Source organism: Heterodontus francisci, chromosome 2 (genome assembly GCF_036365525.1).
Source record: "Heterodontus francisci isolate sHetFra1 chromosome 2, sHetFra1.hap1, whole genome shotgun sequence".
Taxonomy (NCBI): Eukaryota; Metazoa; Chordata; class Chondrichthyes; order Heterodontiformes; family Heterodontidae; genus Heterodontus; species Heterodontus francisci.
In genome coordinates, this window is record NC_090372.1 from 190,932,901 (window position 1) to 190,953,034 (window position 20,134).

The 20,134-nt window shown below is 38.5% G+C and overlaps 1 protein-coding gene and 1 long non-coding RNA gene across 2 annotated transcripts in view; one reads left to right on the forward strand and one right to left on the reverse strand.

Moving 5' to 3' along the window:
• Positions 1-20,134, reverse strand: part of wdr37 (WD repeat domain 37) — a 152,768-nt gene that overhangs the window by 21,489 nt on the left and 111,145 nt on the right. The window contains 1 exon segment of the mRNA XM_068014911.1: positions 3,477-3,611. Within this exon segment, the coding sequence (XP_067871012.1) occupies positions 3,477-3,611 (135 nt within the window).
• LOC137349396 (uncharacterized) overlaps positions 16,226-20,134 on the forward strand; it is a 44,942-nt gene continuing 41,033 nt past the window's right edge. The window contains exon 1 of the long non-coding RNA XR_010969381.1: positions 16,226-16,826. This is a non-coding gene — a long non-coding RNA (uncharacterized lncRNA). The remainder of the gene's footprint in view (positions 16,827-20,134) is intronic.

Here is a 20,134-nt window from a genome sequence, read left to right on the forward strand (position 1 = left end):
GAAAATAGCGACTCATACTGGGTACAGTTCTGTACCAAGAGCCATCCTCATCCGCATAAACATTCTTCATATGTGACCCTAGGCTACAGGTGCTTTTTATGCCATTCAGGTATAGAGGCAAGGAAAGATAATAAAAGCAGAGTGTGGTGCTGTCCTTACCTGCAGTTTCTAGCAGTCGTTATGAAATGGAGAACAAAATAGATACCCTAGGTGATTATCCCCACACTTGCCCATGATTACTGGGGCCAAGTATAGCCAACTGCACTGAATGGAGATGATCTAACTCATCATGCATCAAAGTGAACGGCAATCCCATGAGGTAAATGAGGCAGCACCATTCCCTCTGGAGTCACAAAGCCTCACCTAACAAGGTGGATTTTTCGAATCCATTAGATTCTCTTTTTCCACTGGCAAGCAGTGCCGCACAGCCCAAGTGCTTTGAGGCATCATGAGAATATGATAAATGCTACATAAAAGCTAGTTCTTTCATGTTCAAGCATTTGTTTTGAGGGAGAAGCATCAATGGAAGTCGGTGTTAATCAAAGTTTGTGCTTGTAGTGCCAGAGGTGGAGGAAATTAAATATTCACAAAATCTACCTCTGGTTCAACATCAGTCACTGCTAAACTGAGTAAGTCAATGAATTACAGTCACTTTGACAAAAGTGGGTCCTGTCATCAATTTACAAATCAAGCAAACAATAACAAACGTTCTAACACAATGAGAGTCCTCAAGTAATAAAACTTGAATAAAATACAACATCTTAATTATGAAAGCTACCACTTGTAATTTTGTTTCTAAAAAATGATTCAAAATTATACAAAATCAGCCAAAAATGGCTTGTATTCAATTCAGGATGGTAACCCATCATTGACTCTGATAAGAAACCTTTTCCTTTAAATATGTAAAGCCAGAAGAAGGATTTATATAAATAGGCTCATGAACTGTGCAATCTATACGTAAACCTGAAGATGAGATTTTTCATTGAAGATTAAATTTCTGGTTTACCTGTTAAAGAAAACTTGAAAAAGTATTAATGCTATTTTCCCCCCTCAAGGCCTAAGAAACAGTTAAATATTTTTCACAGTACAAAATTGAATAGAAACCCAATAAATATTGCTGTGAATGTACATTAGCATGTGACTTTAAAATCTTCTTAAATGATGTAGGCATGAATGATCAGAATTTAATTCCACTTTCACAATAATTATCTTTCCTCACTATCGGAACAAGGATATAGTGGTGGCTCTGTCTATCTGTTCATACCAAAATGACAGAAGCGGAATTGCTCGAGTGGCACTGCTGATCTTCACCCAATTTTATGGGTGTGCTCCATAGATAAGTTTCTTTATTAAGCAAAATTTGGTATTAAATAAGAAAATTGGAAACTAGAAAACCAAAATTTAAATAAATTAACTACAGCAGGGAAATACACCAGCACTGCATTGCTTTTTCATTTCTTTCCTAATTAGAACCCCTACTCAACATTTCTTCCTATTAATATGAAATACAGGAGTTCTAAAATATCTTCCAGTTCTGACAAATGGTCATGGAACATGAAACAATAACCCTATCTTTCACTCTCCACAGATGCGGCTCGACTTGTTGAGTGCTTACAGCATTTTCTGTTGTATATTTTTGAAATACGTGGGATTGAGTGGTGCAATGCACTAGCTGTCAGCTTGAGACCCAGGTTTAACTTCAGCCTAGACTGATGCACCTTTCTGCTGGCCGTATGGATTCTACAAAAATGAATTTGGAAGGTTTGAACCCACTTCATAGTGGATACAGGACTGCAGCAAAAACTACCCCTAATTCAGCACTAAATGGCAATCTCGCTCAGACTGGTCACAGGATATTTTGTGCAAAAATGGAAACATATTATACTGCGGCAACTGGAATTACTTGGTGTTAAGAAGGCACATTCTGGGAGCTTTACCCTGCATCAAACCTTGCTAAGTCTGATCAGGGAGTGATAGATGCTATCAGTGTGTCCTAAAATGGACAGAATCTATCCTAATGTCTCTTGAGCAGTAAATTCACAACAAAGTCAAAGAAAATAGTAAATATATGTTAAAAACCAACAGGAAACCCTACTTCAGTAAGAATTACGTTCAATCTATCATATGCAACACCCATTATTTTACAGAAAACCATACATTGTAGAAAAGGTTAGCCAATGGTTTATATATTATTTTTAAGGTGTTTTATTAGAAACAGTGCTAAGGCACTTGGTTCTCTAGATAACCAGATTAACATTAAACAAATCACTTTCTTAGGAATACTGCAAGAAGCTAATAGTCACTTGTTACCAACAAACTTATCACAGCAGTAGTTTGAGCCACAACTTCTTCATATGGTGTGCACAGACAGATAGGCAGAACGCAACAGATTCAAAGCTCATTATTAATAACGTAAGTGCAATCCATTTTAAGTTGCTTTTATATCCTCAAAGAAGGTCATTTGAAAATGTATACCTTTCTTGTGTTATATCTATCTCCCTCCATTTTATGTTTTCACCCGTATCATTCCTACATCTACTGGGTCAGTAAATTAGCTACATTCTGTACTCTGTTAATGGAATTTAAACATGTGAAAGCAGCTCTTCTTTTCCCTCCTACCCTATTTGCCAAACCGTCAAGATGGCCTGAATAAGGTCTTGAATTTACCTTGTAAGGAATTATACAGGAGATCCCATTTCCAATCGTGTTGGACACAGACTTTCCTCAGCACAGAGATTTATCGCAGCACTTTAGCTAGTACCCTTAATATTTAAACAGCATGGTTGAGTTTGTGGTATCAACTAAATATCATTATGAACAACAACTTGCATTTATATAGCACCTTTAATGTAATAAAGCTTCCCAAGGCACTTCACAGGAATGTTATCCAAGTTTGACACCAAGCCACATAAGGAGATATTAAGACAAGTGATCAAAAACTTAGTCAAAGCAGTAGATTTTAAGGAGCATCTTAAAGGAGGAGAGAGATGTAAAGAGGCGGAGAGGTTTACGAAAGGAATTTAAGGCATAGGCAGCTGAAGGTACGGTTGCTAATGCTGGAACGATTAAATATCAAGGATGCATAAGGTGCCAGGATTGGAGGAGCGCAGAGATCTTGGAAGGTTGTAGGACCGATGATGGTCACAGAGATAGGGAGCGGCAAGGCCATGGACGGATTTAAGCACTTTTATAATAAAGTTCTGAAAATTATCAGATCATAAATCAAATAATACAACCTTCCTAGAATGTAATAGCTACTTAGTAAAATGTTGACAGCATCCTTTTTCTTCAATTAAGCACCCTTCTTGTCGTGTCCCAGAAGCAGCATAGGATTGAGCGCAATTTGCATTTTGAAACAAAAGTACGAGAGAATGAAAGAAAGAATGAATGACTGTGAAAAGTGAGAAAGAGAAGAAATTATTCCTTTAGCGACCGATAAGCATTTAGCACATAAAAATACATCTAAAATCATTTACCTGTTGACTGCTGAGTCAGTACGAATGGTTGCTATAGGAGATCGCATGTTCTTGAGATCCCAGACTTTTACAGTTCTGTCATCACTGCCAGATACAACATTATCTCCCACAGTAAAGACAGCAGATGTTACAGTACTAAAAGAGATATAAAAAAAAGTGAATAACCATTAAATAATTTAATAGCAACACATTGAAGATTTGTCTCTAGCTGAAGTATTAAATTGCTAACCAGGTTTTTTATAACTTTTTTTATACACCATCTACCTCATTCTTCTTGGTAAATCTTTGCACTCATGAACAGTCATGTACAATACAAGGTAGATGCAGAGTAACACTCCCTCCATTGTCAACATGCACTAAACCTCACCTCAGCTTTTACTACACTAGCATGTCCCACGTTCATATCGCCTTCGAGTGACAGTTCCAAAATGTGGTTTCTTATAGAGAGAGAGGTGGAGAAAGACCAGAAATTTATTTTATCCCTGGACTTGATGAAACTACTCCAGAAGTACTAAGTTACTCCACAAACTGCTATGTTCAGCATATGCACAAATAATTTTATTGAAACAACAGGATTATCAGCCTATCACCGCTACATAGTCTAGCATACAGAATATATAGCCTAGAAACTACTGGTGCTTTTGTCAGCTGATGAATATTTAATATATTTGTATGGCATTTCTCTGTTTATTTTAAATGTTTTTAAGCATCCATGTAAATAGGAGATAGGAGTGTTGAACAACTGCATTAAATGTTCATCTTTCAATATTAACAGTAATTTTTAGATTTATCATTAGACTTCAAAAAAACAATCACACCAAGTATGCAAATCAATTCCCAAGCCATGGTTACTACTGGCTTTCCTGGGCAGTCCAAAAATCAGACAAAATAAAAACCTGTCAAACTTTGACAAAACTATCATACGCAAACTTGAACTTCATGAAGTGTGAGTCCAGAATCTTCTGACTCATAATACATTGGGCAAAAGACCAAAACTGGAGAATAATTTACTACAACCCTGCGTTCCAGGTTGAAATTTCTTACAAACTTGGCAAAAATAATGTATAAAAATTAACAAATGTGAATCCTCTTAGTGCATCCGAGTGTCAGCCATGGCTCAGTAGGTAGCACTCACACCTCTGAGTCAGATGGTTAGAGGTTGAAGTCCCTCTTCGAGAAACTAAGCACAAAAATCTAGGCTGACACTCCAATGCAGTACTGAGGGAATAATGCACTGTCGGAGATGCCATCTTCCAAACCCACGACATCTACCAGAAGAACAAGGGCGGCAGATGCATGGGAACACCACCACCTCCAAGTTCTCCTCCAAGCCACACACCATCCTGACTTGGAACTATATCACTTTTCCTTCACTGTTGCTGAGTCAAAACTGTGGAACTCCCTCCCTCGCAACAATGTGTGTGTACCTACAACACATGGACTGCCACCATTCAAGAAGGCAGCTCACCAGCACCTTCTCAAGGGCAATTTGGAATGGGAAATAAATGAGGGTCTTGTCAACTTCAGTCACGTACCATGAACGAATCAAAAAATCTTTTGGACGTTAAGCCCTCTCAGGTGACGTAAAAGATCCCATGGCACTATTTCGAAGAAAAGCAGGGGAGTTCTCCCCGGTGTCTTGATCAATATTTATCCTTCAAACAACAGTAAAAGCAGATTATCTGATTATCTCATTCTTGTTTGTGGGTCCTTGCTGCGTGCAATTTGGCTGCCACGTTTCTGACATTAGAGTGACTAAATTGCTTTCAGGCGTCCTGTGAATCGTGCCATGTAAACGTAAGCCTTTCTTTCTTTCAAAATATCTCTATTTTAAATGCAATGCATATATCTTGCTCAGTGCCACCTGCTACTTTAAGTGAATTGTCAGTGTTTCTGATTTCTATCTTCCATCTAGGACTGATGGACCTAAAAAACGGACAAGATCACGTATGAACATTTAATGAAATTTAATATTTTGTAATTTACAATGGCAGTTGTTCCTGTCTGTGTGCTACTCAAGGAATGCAGACTTCACATACTGATCTGGATGCTGATTGAATTTAGCAGCGTCCAACCCACTAGAGGCCCTTTTATGCAGGCACACTTAATTCAAATTGACGTTAAATTAAGGTTTACTAAGGATTAAACTACTGTGTGCAAATGGAGCAAGGTTCTTTAATTTAATACCACCCTAAAGCTAAAGCCTGCTACTTTAGCATGGGGTGGCTCCCTCAGAGTGAAAGATGCATTAAGATTTTTTTTAAACTGGTGGACCTCACAGCTCTTTGCATTTATAAATATAATATATACACATACAACATATATTTTTTTTCAACTCCAAATGCTAGTAACACAATTAAACATGGAAAATGTCAGAAGTCACAACAGGTCAATTAAGCTCTTGGGAAAAAAAGAGATGTGTTAACTGTTTAGGTACAAAACCACTGTCAAACCTGGATAAGAGAGCATGTTCATAGTTGCTGACAAAAACAAAGAATTAAGTAAAGGTCAAAACTTCTCTTTTTTTTAATTCATTCATGGGATATGGGCATCGTTGGCCAGGCCAGCATTTATTGTCCATCCCTAATTGCCCTTGAGAAGGTGGTGGTGAGCTGCCTTCTTGAACCGCTGCAGTCCATTTGGGGTAGGTCGATGCCGGGTGGTCCGTCCAGTTTCATTCCTTTTTATTGACTTCGTAGCGGTTCGATACAACTGAGTGGCTTGATAGGTCATTTCAGAGGGCATGTAAGAGTCAACCACATTGCTGTGGGTCTGGAGTTACATGTAGGCCAGACCAGGTAAGAACAGCAGATTTCCTTCCCTAAAGGACATTAGTGAACCAGATGGGTTTTTACAACAAACGACAATGGTTTCATGGCCATCATTAATTCCAGATTTTTTTTTTATTAATTGAATTCAAATTCCACCTTCTGCTGTGGTGGGATTTGAACCCATGTCCCCAGAGCACTACCCTGGGTCTCTGGGTTACTAGTCCAGTGACAATACCACTATGCCACCTCCTCCCCTGACACTCTGTTCCACATTACTAGCATTTTGCATTTTTATTTTAGAATATACAAGTTAGAAAGTCTGAGATTCATCTCTTAGGCCTAGATTTGAATCCAGTTCAAACCATTAGGACGAATACATTCTTTGCTATAGGAATCTATAGAAATGGAGTTTGAGCAGTTGGATGCCAGTTTGTAATGGGCATAGATCTCCACTCAAACCTGAACAAAATTGATGAATTGTATAATAATTTGTGCAGAAAATAAAATCTTGGCACTGATATGATAAATTATGAAGCTGGCATATCACATTCCATTTCTATGAATGGGATCTTTTGTTTCACAGATCTCTAATACTTCAAAAGGGTGCAGAATCCAACCACTTCCTGTTCCATGTTACATCCTCCCCTATATGTTGGGGATGGAGAATAGAGACAAAAGCAACAGATCAGGAACTTTAATTAATAATACTCAATAATACAGACAGGGAAGCCAATTCGTCAGAAGTCTAAAAGCGATCAACCTTTTGAAATTTCTAAGTCCCCAAAAGAATACATATTTCAAAAATGCCTTTTTGTTGTTTGAAATAACGTTTCCTAAATAATTGACTCTGAAAACATTTTCTAATTTCCAACTCTCCACCTATGGGGTTTTATCAGTGCAAGTCATTTCCCATTTCAATACAAAGGGGTTCTACATAGCAGCCTACAATTGAACTCATATCTGCATGTGAAAGCTCCAAAAAGCCACCCAAAAATAATAATTTTGCCTTTTCTTGATTACACAATCCTGACAAAGGAGTTGCTTTACTTTGTCCAGATCGGTCAAAAATAAACAAACCATCTGCGTAGAGAGAGATATTTTATAAACTTGGTACATGATTCACTAGTACTGAAATGTTCCTTTCTAAATGCTCTTGCAGATTCCAAGACAACAGACATCGTGAAAGCTAAGGTCATCATTCCAGCAAGACTTAATTTCTGCTGTCTCACTATTCTTGCAAGCCACAATTAAAGTGACAATCCTGCTTTCCAGCTTGGCAGCCAAGATCTTCAGGGAGACTCTTGCAGTATTTGTTTGTCTGGGTGAGCAGTGGCCTGGAAAATGGTGAGCTCTCACTTCTGTTGGACCCTGCTAGGGTTATGGCCTGACCTTTATCCCTATATAATTAATTCCCATTTATTTTGAATGTCAGCCTGATTAAATACACAAATCAGGGATTTTAGTAGGCCTTTTCATCTTTCTAATAAGTAACATACCTAAAAAGGAAACAACTTTAAGCCTCAGAACTAAAAAGGTACTGAGTCAATTTTATTGAACTGAATATATATTTCCAATTTTTGAGAGTGAAATTTACTTTTAATTGTTTAGCTAACTATATTAATTTACTAGTTTTACTTAGAGCTACACAGTAAATTATTTTAATAATTGTTTTTAATGTGAAAAATCCTTGGAAGATTTAACTGTGTCAATGCTTTGAATCCCAAGTTCTAGCTGTAATATGAGGTTCATGGAATAAGGGTCAGTGTCAACTTGGATAAAAAAATTGGCTGATTGGCTGAAGGACAGAAACAAGTCAGAGAGTTTTATATATAAATGACTTGGCTATTGGAATACAGAGTAAACTTTAAAATTTGTTGATGATGCCAAACTTGAAGGTGTGGCAGAAGTGAGGATGATATGAACTGCCTGCAACAAGACATAGACAGGCTAGCAGAATGGGCAGACAAGTGGCTGATGGAATTTAATACAGAGAAGTGTGAGGTGATGCACTTTGGCAGAAGGGAGAGGCAATATGGAGTTAAAGGCACAGTTCTAAAAGAGTGTGCAGGGACAGATGGATTTGGGGGTTCATTTGCACAGATCTTTGAAGGTGGCAGGACATATTGAGAGAGCGGTTAGTAAAGCATATGGGATCTTGGGCCTCATAAATACAGGTATTGAGTACAAAAGCAGGGAAGTTATGCAGAACATTTATAAAGCTCTGCTAGAATGCTGTGCCTAGTTCTGATCACCACACTTCAGGAATGATGTGAGGGTCCTTAAGAGGATGCTGAGGAGATTTACCAGGCTGGTTCCAAGGATGAGGGAATTTAGCCTCAAGTTTAGGTTGGAGAAAGTGGGCTTGTTCTCCTTAGAGATTTGATCGAGGTGTACAAGATTCTGGCAGGTTTGGATAAAGTAGGCAAAGAAAAGTTGCTCCCTTTAGCTGATGGTGCAAGGAGTAGGGGACACGGATTTAAGGTTTTGGGCAAGAGATGCAGGGAGGGTGTAAGGAAGATTTTTTTTTACACATTGAGTAGTAATAACCTGCAATCACTGCCTAAGAGGTGGTGAAAGCCGAGACAATGAATGATTTCAAAAGGAAATTGGATGGACTCTTGAAGGAATAAACTTGCAGGGCTAGGGGACAGTGGGCTTATGGGACTGACTGGATTGCTCTACAGAGAGCTGGCATAGACTCAATGGGCCGAATAACCTCTCTCTATGCCATAATGACTCTACAGCCAGAATTTAATGTGCACCCCCCTTACTGGAAGCAGGTTAGGAGGCAGAAGATGGGGGGGGCTTAAATCAGGTGGGAGGCGGGGGATACTGTGCTCACCATTTACCCGCCCCCGCTTTTTAACCAGTGGTGACAGGGGGCCAACACCTGGCCGCCCCAGGCCAATTAAAACCTTTAAGTAGCCAATTAATTGCCACTTAACAGCCTCTTCCCAGCACTGCTAGTATTTTACCAGTGGTGGACTGGCACTTCAGCACCTGAGGAGACCATCCAGTAATACCTGCCGGCCTTCTTGCAGGCTTGGGGTGGGGGGGGGGGGGGGGGGTGCGGCCCTCTTGCTTTTTTTTATTTTTTCGTGGGATGTGGGCGTCGCTGGCTAGACCAGCATATATTGCCCATCTCTAATTGCCCTTGAACAGAGTGATTGATTAGGCCATTTCAGTTGGCGTTTTAAGAGTCAACCATATTGCTGTGGGTCTGGAGTCACATGTAGACCAGACCAGATTTCCTTCCCTAAAGCACATTAGTGAACCAGATGGGTTTTTACAACAATTGACAATGGTTTCATGGTCACCATTAGACTAGCTTTTTCAATTCCAGATTTATTAACTGAATTCAAATTTCACCATCTGTCGTGGTGAGGTTCGAACCCATGCCTGGGTTTCTGGATTACTAGTCCAACATTACTACTACAACACCCACTCCTTGGCACCCTGCCCTACGGATGATCCCACCCCCCGAGCACTACAGGCCACCCCCGCTAAAAATAACCACCACCCACCACCCCCACCCTGCTCTCCAACCCACTCACCCTCGTCGGGGCCTAGCTAATAGTCCCCGATGTGGGCTGAACTCCCCCACCCCTCCCGTAACTCTTTGAAGGGCATATCCATCGTTCCTCTTTTTGCTGGTTGCAGTCCCAGCAGTGGCCACTGCTCCGTGTGGCATTTCTGGGACTGACGAGCTGCCAGCCTTCTGATTGGCCAGCAGCTCTTGGAGGTGGTACTTCTCCCCACCTTGGAGGGGAGGGGTGGAAGTCCCCACTGAGGTCAATTAAGGGCCTAAAACTCAAAACAGCAGTATGGCTTCCAGGCCCAGCAGAGCCAGGCTCTTCCCCAACTTTTCAGCTGATGGGCGGGACCACTGCCTCAAAGTCAACTTCCGGCCTAGGACTCTATATATCTGCATGATCAACCATGAGAGCTGGTAGATTGGGAGGACTCAACATGAGCCAGCAGTAAACATGCAACATGAGTTCATCCACTTTGGATCCAAGAATGACAAATCAGAATATTTTCTACATGACGAGAGACTAGGAATACAGCAACTGCTACGGGCCTTGGCAATTTTCTGGCTGTCGTGCTCAAGATATGTGCTCCAGAACTACCTGTACCCTGAGCTAAGCTATTCTGGTACAGCTATGACAATGACATCTAGCTGAACATGGAGAAAATAACCCAAACATGTCCAGTTCAGAAATTCAGGATGAATCCAACCCAACCAATTATCGTCCCATCAATCTACTCCTAATTATCAGCAAAGTGATGCATGGACTCAACAGTGCTATCAAGCACCATTTGCTCACCAATAAACTGCTCATGAATGCTCAGTTTGGGTTCCACTAGAACCACGTTGCTCATTATATTTGCGCCATGTGTCAGGCAATAACCACCTCCAATAGAGAGCAAGCTGAAGGAGGAAACATTTGGATGAAAATATTTAAGAGTATTGGGTGATTTAATTAGTCAAGTTTCTATTTAGGTAGATTTTCGTACATCTGCATAGCTTAATCAGTTATATCTGCAGCTGAATAGTATTATGAATGCTGGACTTTGTAGTATGATTAGGTTTTAAAAACTGATTTTTAATGCAGTGTAGAAAGGATTCGGGAGAGACATATGACTTCACACCAACTTTGCCTAGAGGCAAGACAGGGATCATGGTTACCATCACAACTTGGAAGCACAGTGCAAGGTTGTAACACCTGGCACAATGGGTTTCGCTCTCCCAGACTCTCAGATCATAAACAGGGAGCTGGGGCTCGGAAAATGCAAATTTGAGTTGCAATTGCTCACACCTGAAAACAAAGGAAGGCCCGGGTGGTTTTGATATGGCCAGACTAATGGACTCTGAATATTGGAAATGGCAAATGACTATTGACTTTTGATTCCGTATAAATTTAACACGCTTTCCCAAGTCTGACAGGCTGTGAGGAAGAAAGGAAGACATGGAGACCAGCAAGGGCAGCCTCAGATGAGAGAGAGAGAGAAAAAAGCAACTGCTCTCGTATCTCAGGTACAGCAAAAGGCTGCTAAGACATGAAACCAATTCGAAAGTTGAAGTTTGCAGAGGCAAAAAGGACAATGGGATCACCAGAGATTTCCTAATTAACAAAAGTCCAGGTCAAAAGCGCTTGGAAGAATGTTTCGGTGCTGTACCTCTCTATGACTCTATGACATTGGCTTTGAGAAGGTCTGGGAGATCCAACCCATTGCAACTGGGAGGAGTTTGGGACTTTTAAATGCAAAGATACAGTTTTGATTAGAACACTGTGTAATATATAAATGTGGTGTGGGGTTCTCAAGTATGTTAATAAGTTGATGGGAAATACCTTTCTCTGTAATTTAGTGTATTAGCTACCTACCAAGTACTGTTTAGTTAATATTTATTTTTAGTTTAGTTGTTATAGTAAAAGTCTTAAAACATGAAATCTTGTACAATTCTTTAAATTTGTCTGGGGAGTTCATATCTCTTGTTAACGGTCTCAACTAAGGTCACAACGATACTTGCAAAGTTGTGATTTGTTTAGAATTTCAACCAATCATGACAGTTCATGACACAAAATATGATGCACAACATTTTCAACAGAATCATAGAAGCATACAATGAGACAGCACAGAAGGAAACCATTTAGCCCACAGTGCCTGAGTTGGCTCTTTAAAATTAGATACACTCCCATAGCCCTGTAATTTTTTTTCTCCAAGTATTTATCCAACAAATCTGCTTCCACCACCCTTGCAGATACTGTATTCCTGATAACAACTTGCTGCTTTAAAAAATGTTTCCCCATCTTGTCTCTGGCTCTTTTGCCTTAAATCTGTATCCTCTGGTTACTGACATTATGCCACTGGAAGCTACTTCTCCTTATTACTCTTCATGATTTGAGAACCTCTGTTATATATTATAGCTATGCTTTTGAAATCACTGCACACAACCTGAATTACACTCTTCATAATCTGATTGCAATTTTTTATTTGTATACCCAAGCCATTCAAATATTGAAAAATAAAGGCATTAAAAACAGTCTTCTTCCAAGCAGTAAAATGTTACACATAAAAGGTTACTACACAAGATAAGAGCTCATGGTGTTGAGGGTGATTATATTAGCACAGATAGAGGACTGGCTAACTAACAGGAAAGAGAGAATCAGGATAAATGGATCATTTTCAGAATGGCAAGCTGCAACTAGTGGACTGTCACAGGGATCAGTGCTGGGGCCTCAACTATTTAAGATCTATATGAATGACTTGGATGAAGGGACTGACTGTATTGTAGCCAAATTTGCTGATGATATAAAGATAGGTAGGAAAGCAAATTGTGAGGAGGATACAAAGAGTCTGCAAAGGGATATAGATAGGTTAAGTGAATGGACAAAAAATTTGCAGAAGGAGTATAATGTGGGAAAATGTGAGGTTGTCCACTTTGGCAGGATGAATAGAAAAGCACATTATTTAAACTGCGAAAGACTGCAGAATGCTGCAGTTTAGAGGGACCTGGGTGTCCTTGTACAAGAACCACAAAAAGCCAGCATGCAGGTATAGCAAGTAATTAGCAAGGCAAATGAAATGTTGGCCTTTATTGCTAGGGGATAGAGTATATAAGTAGGGAAGCCTTGCTTCAATTGTACAGGGCATTGTTTTGGTTACCTTATTTAAGGACAGATATACTTGCATAGGAAGCAGTTCAGAGAAGGTTCACTAGGCTGATTCATGGGATGAGGGACTGTCTTACAACCTGTTGAGCAGGTTGGGCCTATGTTGATTGGAATTTAGAAGAGTGAAAGGTGATCTTATTGAAACGTATGAGGCCATTTCCCCTCGTGAGGGAATCTAAACCTGGGGGCACAGTTTCAAATTAAGGGATCTTCCATTTAAGACGGAGATGGGGAGGAATTTCTTCTCTCAGAGGGTTGTTAGTGTTTGGAATTCTCTTCCCCAGAGAGCAGTGGAGCTGGGTCATTGAATATATTTAAGGCTGAGTTAGACAGATTTTTGAGTGACAAGCGAGTCAAAGGTTCTGGAGGGGGACAGGCAGGAAAGTGGAGTCAGTCATGATCTTACTGAATGGCAGAGCAGGCTCGAGGGGTCGAATGGCCTGCTCCTGTTTCTTATGTTCTTATGTTCCATGTATAGCTCCAAATTCAAATTTATTTGAGGAACAAAACTGTAGTTTCTACACTTACTTGTTTCTCAAACACCAGGAAGACGGCGTACGCTGGAGAACAGCATGTGGGTGGGAGGAATAAGAAGGAGACATAACGTGGTGATGTGAGATGATTTTTGTTTTGTCAGGAAATGCTCACACATTCACTAGGTCTCCAAAATGCATTAAGGTTTTCATGCATCATCATCACACACATTCTTCCAGCAGCCAGACATTAGCAACAATTTTTTTGTTGTACAGAATTAAAAATTCCATTAAAGCTTTGTATAATGATTATTTCTATCCAGCATGAACACAAAAAGATTTGGAGAAAAAAAAGAGAAAATAGGTGTATTGATTGCGCTGGTACAATACAAATGGCACCTGCAAATGTTATGGACACACCCATAACATGATTAGGTTTATGGCTAGAATTGTATGCTTCAAGCAAAATAAAGTGACTCTGAAGCTCATGGTATATTCCAGGAACTACAGTATTATTTCACAAAAATAACCTTCAAGTACAATCCATCTCCACTTTGTGTCAAGAGATTTTGAGCATACCTTGTACCAAAATACATATGTCAATTCAATTTACCACAGCTACATCACAGTAATCTACAATGCCTGACAAATTGCAGTCTCCTCACCTAGATGACAATCATCTATTCACAGATACATATTCAGCCACCTCCATTCTCACCACGATTCACCCATTAACTGCATAGAAAGTAGAAGTGGAAGCATTTGTGGAAATGGATTTTGAATATAATGCAGTTTGCTACTGAAGATAATTATGTTGAAAACTTGTTGCAAATCAACAACACTGTAAATTACTGGTTGAGATGGTGTAAACAATTTTTTTTAAAGAATGAAGCTAAACTTGCACTTAAAAAAGCAAGTTTCTGTTCATTGCGGGTTTGTGACCAAATACAACCGGTCATTATTGCATGGAAAGGCAGCTGCTTAATGCCGGTCTGAAGTTTTATTATTTATATTGCTCAATTATTAATTTCTAAATCAGTGGTCGTTTTGGTGGAAACCCTATTTAATTAAAATCATTCAATCAGAAAGTGAGGGTAAGAAAGTTAGCTAATAAAGTCAAATGCATATGAAATTAAAATGACAATAGCAATAGTGAATTTTATTTAAATGCTTTATTTTGACCATAAATTTGATATGGGGGGAAATCTTAAACTGGTTTAACTTGAGCATCGTACTCAACTAAAAAAAGAGAGGAATTTGAATATTTGTTCACAAGGCCTAATCTAGCTAAGGAAACTTTGCAAAGCACTATATTGACTAAAGTCTTCTAGAATAAAAGCAGATGTGTTGTGGGGTCTGAGAATAAGGACCAACTACATGTGCTCTAACAGAAAAAAAAAGCCATTGGTTCAAATTTAATGGTGGCCATGATTTGCCAAAGCAGCTGACTGAAAATGACAACTTTGCAGAACGCCATCAAGAATAACTGTTAACTCTTTTATTGTAAAAGTGAAACTGTGAAGTTCCACAAAACAGTTGGTTTATCATAAAATTCAGTGACGAGGTAAATCTGTAAGGCGAGGACTATCCCTTTTGTCACACCTGAGGAGCAATAAGTCCCCTCATTTGCTTTATCAATCATAGCCCATAAATTTAAAAGCACAATCCCACTGGGGTGCAGTATGATACTGCTATTCCCAGGCAAAGCTGATGTCTCTGCCAAAGCACAGCAAAACTCATTTATCTTGTCCTAGAGAGCAACGGAGCATACACTTCCAGCTGACAGTGCGGCAGTTTTCTCCTCACACACCACTGACTATTCTGGAACATTCTGTTCCCTGAGCGGGTCTCAATCACTGAAAATACTGTAACGCTAGCACTCCTCATTAGAACTAACAGCTGTCTCGATAGTTAAAAAGGCCAGAAACTGGTTTCTATAACAATCTGCTAAAACTTTATACAATAAAATGGTTACAACGTAACTTAATATTTTCAAAACATCTAAAAATAGCTCCTCATTGAAATGCTATGCCCAAGGCATTGCTCAATTGTACAAATTTGATCACTGTTTAAAATATTAGAGAAACAAGTTGTGGATTTAGCTTTTCTAATCGGTCACTAGATGTACCGTAAGAAAAAACATGGTTTTAAAACAAAGCCACTATAAAAATGCAGCTGGAATTTTATTATAGGAGTAGAATGGACCTATAAACTTTGAACTGCAAAATCAGGAGTATATTTTTTATACAATGAATAGTGCACCAATTGAAATATAAAAAAGAAAAACAGTATGTTTATGAAGACAAGCTACTACTTCCTTTACTTGGAAAGTTTTTTCTTGATAAATCTTCATTTATCTACCTTTCATGGCAATTGACGATATAGCTGAAGCAGGAGAGTTCCCTTGAGGCCAAAAACTTCACAAAGGAAGTAGAGAAAATTACAAGATTACTTCTTCAAAAAAAATCAGTAACAGTCATGGTTACTGATTCTACTAATAACTCCAGTTTAATAATTACCTTGAACAATTACAATATTCTTGCAAGCTGCATCAATATTTTACTTCAAGATCAATTGAAAAATGGATATGCTATTAATATTCATTTACCTGAGTAAAATGGATAAATTTTAAATTTTAAAAAGCCACTGATTGTAAATTAACTTATACACATATTTTCATAAAGTTAGTACCAATGAACTGACAAAGTCTGGAAGAGTTTATTTTTCTTGCACAGTTAACAGAGCACTATATATTATTCTGCTTGGAACACAAAGAAAAGTAAATAATTTAAAGACTTCACCAGGTTCAGTAAAATTTAAACTGGTTATTTTCTAACCATGCCCATTTTACTTTAAGAGGGACTGCACCAGCAGTTTTCTAAAATGCCCGCAAGGATACATTTACTATTTGCACAAATATAGACCAGATTTTCACGTCATCTGGTTCAGTCAGTTCATTAAGTGCATCTGTCGGTGGGAGTACATTGCACTAAATCATAGACGAAAAAGAAAACTTTGTGCCCTACCTAAAACCTCAATTTCCCAAGTATACAATCCATTGAATGACTGACTGCCAAAATGTCAATCAAGTTTGGCCTTCTTCATTTATAGCACAGCAGAGACGGTATAGAATGAGAAGAGGTTAATTGTTCCTTCAAACGTACTCCTTCCAGAAAGCCTGAACAATATACTTCATCACAAAAGCAACCACTTGTATTTATAGAGTGCCTTCAATGTAAAAAAAAGCATACTTTACATATGATCTGTGCTTGTTGAACTTCGTGAGAGCATTTTATCATGAGAAGAGAACAACTGTTTTTTGAGATCTAGGTGTGCTGAAAGTTAATATAAAACAAAAACAAGGAATGTTGGAAATACTCAGCAGGTCTGGCAGCATCTGTGGAGAGAGAAGCAGAGTTCACGTTTCAGGTCAGTGACCCTTCATCAGAACTGCACCTGCAGTGCTGAAGTTAATTTTGTTTTGATATATTATAAATAGCTAATTTTGCAAATATGCTGCATTTCACTCAGTACTGCTCACTTACCTATTCTTCACTGACAAAGTTATCTGTTGGTTAATAGTCTGTATCTCAGTCTAACTAAGTGTTTGTTCAATCTGCCTACCAAAGAGAGGAGAATTACGGATCTAAAATGCTCACGGTACAGTGACAAGGATTCCCTGTTTAACCCCGGGTTTCAGAATTGTTTTCCTAGATATTGAGCAGGTTAAAGCATACTTCAGATCATGGAAAATGAAAGAATTGGTTACAGGAGTGGTGGACGACACTGAGCCCCAGTAGAATAAAACTTGAAAAACATAGTCCCTTCCCTCCTCCCCCCGCAACTCTGAAACCTTCGTACATGCTTTTGCCACTTTCACACGTAAATACACTAATGCTCTCCTTGCTGGCCTCCCATAAGTTCCAAATTGTCCAAAACTCTGTTTCCGTACTCGGTCCCACCTATCTTCCATCCTTACTGACTGAAACTGGCACACAGCCCTCAAGACATTCAGCTGAAAATGCTTGTACTCATCTATAAATTCCTCCAGTCCACACCATAAAAAAGCTGTACAACATATTTAATTCTGTTATTGTTAAAGACGTAATTTTTCATGTGCTATGTTTAAAGCCTTATTTTGCATACTAAAAATTTCAGTCGCAGAGTAAAAAAAGGCAGCAAAGGATTTGAATTTATTTGTTAATTTTTTAAGTGAGGGGACTGGTTTGCAGGATTAGTTAGAATTGTTTTCGCTATGCAGAGCATTAATGCAACCTGGAATGCTTTACAACAGGGTGGCTACTGACTGTAACATGATTAAAATGTTCAAAAATAATTCAAATACAAGGCAAGGACAGGGTAATGGAACTATAGTAGACAGGTCCAGTTGAAGAGCTGATATCAGCATAGATATAATACAACAAATGGCCGTTTATACCATAATTTCATAATTCTATGATCACAGTAAGACATACACTGTATTGTCTACCAATAGTCTGAAAAACAGGAGACCCACAACAATCCTTATGGAACTCCACTAAGCATCACCACCAAAGACTAGTTAGTTTATCCTATTTTGAATCATATCTTTGTTATGGATCCATTTCTTGGTACAGTTCTTTGGTGGAATGGAATAAATCTAAGCTTTAGTTGCTACCCAACACTGCATTATTGACTTATTATTTTGTGCAGATTTAGCAAGCAAAATTGATATTTTACAACCATTTTACAGAAAACAATGCACTGAAGTAAAACTAATTCAAAACAATGGCAAGCTGAGGTTACTGCATCACAATTCTTGTTAGTTGAGATTTATCAGATCTCCGTCACAAGTGAAAATTGATTCAGTTTTCTGTTGTTCCATATCGAGAAGCCTCTGCACAAAATCTAGCTTCACTATAGGCCAAGATAGCTCATATAATCCAATGAAACTGTACTCTTGAGTACTGTGTTTGGAATCCATGCAGCAGTATATCCACCAGCTATTTTGATGAAGACAAGCATGTTAGCAGCAAACAGAGCTGGTTCAAAAAAAAACACCATCTAAATGTACCGAAGCACCACTAAATTGAATTCAGTTCCAGAAAACCAACTGGGCTAACTTCAGTTGGGTGTTTGACATGGCACTGTACTCTTTTATGCAAGAGAGGGAGAAGTAGAAATGATGCTGGCTTACAAAAATCTTTTTATTTTAATTAAGATTACTTGGAGAACCACAATTTTGGTTAGTTTGCTCAACTGGGTCAGTCTTAGCTCATTGATAGCAGAATGTCAAAGCCGAACTCCAGAGACTTGAGTACATAATCTAAGGTGACAGTTCAATGGAAAACTGAGGAAATGCTGCAATGTTGGAGAGGCCATCTTTCAGATGAGACATTAAACATTATAACAGTGACTTCATTTCAAAATGTACTTCATTGTCTGTAAAGGTGTTTTGGGGCGTCCTAAGTTTGTAATATGCTCTATATAAAATCCAGGCAAGAAGTGAGGAGACTTTTTAAAGCAGTGAATTGTTACAATTGGGAATGCATTACCTTAAAGGGTGATGGAAGCAGATTCAAGAGTAACTTCCAAAAGAGAACTGGTTACATACTTGAAAAGGAGAAATTTGCAGGGCTCCAGGCAAAGAGCAAGGGATTGGGACTAATTGGATAATTGTTCCAAAAGACATGATGGGCATTAATGGCTTCTTTCTGGTCTGTATGATTCTATGATAAGTTTAAGTTATTTCTTCCAATATATTTATATGACAAATTCTGAATGTTGGAATAAGCCGAATCAAATTATCCCCATTTCATTTTAAAGAAATTAAACCTACAAACGTACTGTTAACAGGAGAATGGAAAAAAAATTTGTAAAAGTATGCTTAAGCATTTTTGTGGCAAAGAAAAATCTAGCTTATGAGCTCCATCTACTGGATTGAATCTGTGCAACCAGACATCTGTAAAAGAATCCCAGAGACAATTAAAAAGCAAAGCTTGATAGAACCACAATTTTTTTAAAAATTAAGTATATTATGGAATGCCAAAAGAATTGCCTGCTTCTTTTGGGAACTGATATAACATGTCAGTTACATGTGAGGAAGACTGTCTATGTCCTTCTTCCAATCCTTTAAACTACACCTTCAACAACACATCTTGGTTTTAAATTTAAGTTATTCCAGTTGAGTGATTAACCAATTTTCCATTTTTCCATGCATTGGGTCATTATTAAATACAAATACTATAATGAGCATTTTTAACAATGTACTTGCTTTTCTCTTGGATACACTTAGTCCTTCTCCAATGCTATTTAATCACAGAGATTACAGTTTCAAAATTTAAACCATTATAGGCCCAAGTAGATGATATTTTTACAGTTGGTTACCTATAAAATCTCAACTCATTTTAAAAAGATTGAAAATATTAAAAGGTCCTCCATGTTTTACTAAAAATTCAGACAGCTCTATCGTCTTTCGACAAGCCTATTGTTTGAAATGTTTTGGGATTGTGCAGTAGGACCGAGAGAATGAGGAGATAATCAGAACTTATAAACATAAATACATTCCACTAACACCAACAATGTTTCATAGCCTGTCTATGCAGCCAAATCCATATAGAACGGAAATAAAAACAGAAAATACTGGAACTAGTCAGCAGGTCTGGCAGCATCGATGGAGAGAAAAACAGAGTTAACGTTTCAGGTCTGCGACCTTTCATCAGAATGACATGGAATGTTAACTCTGTTTCTCTCTCCAC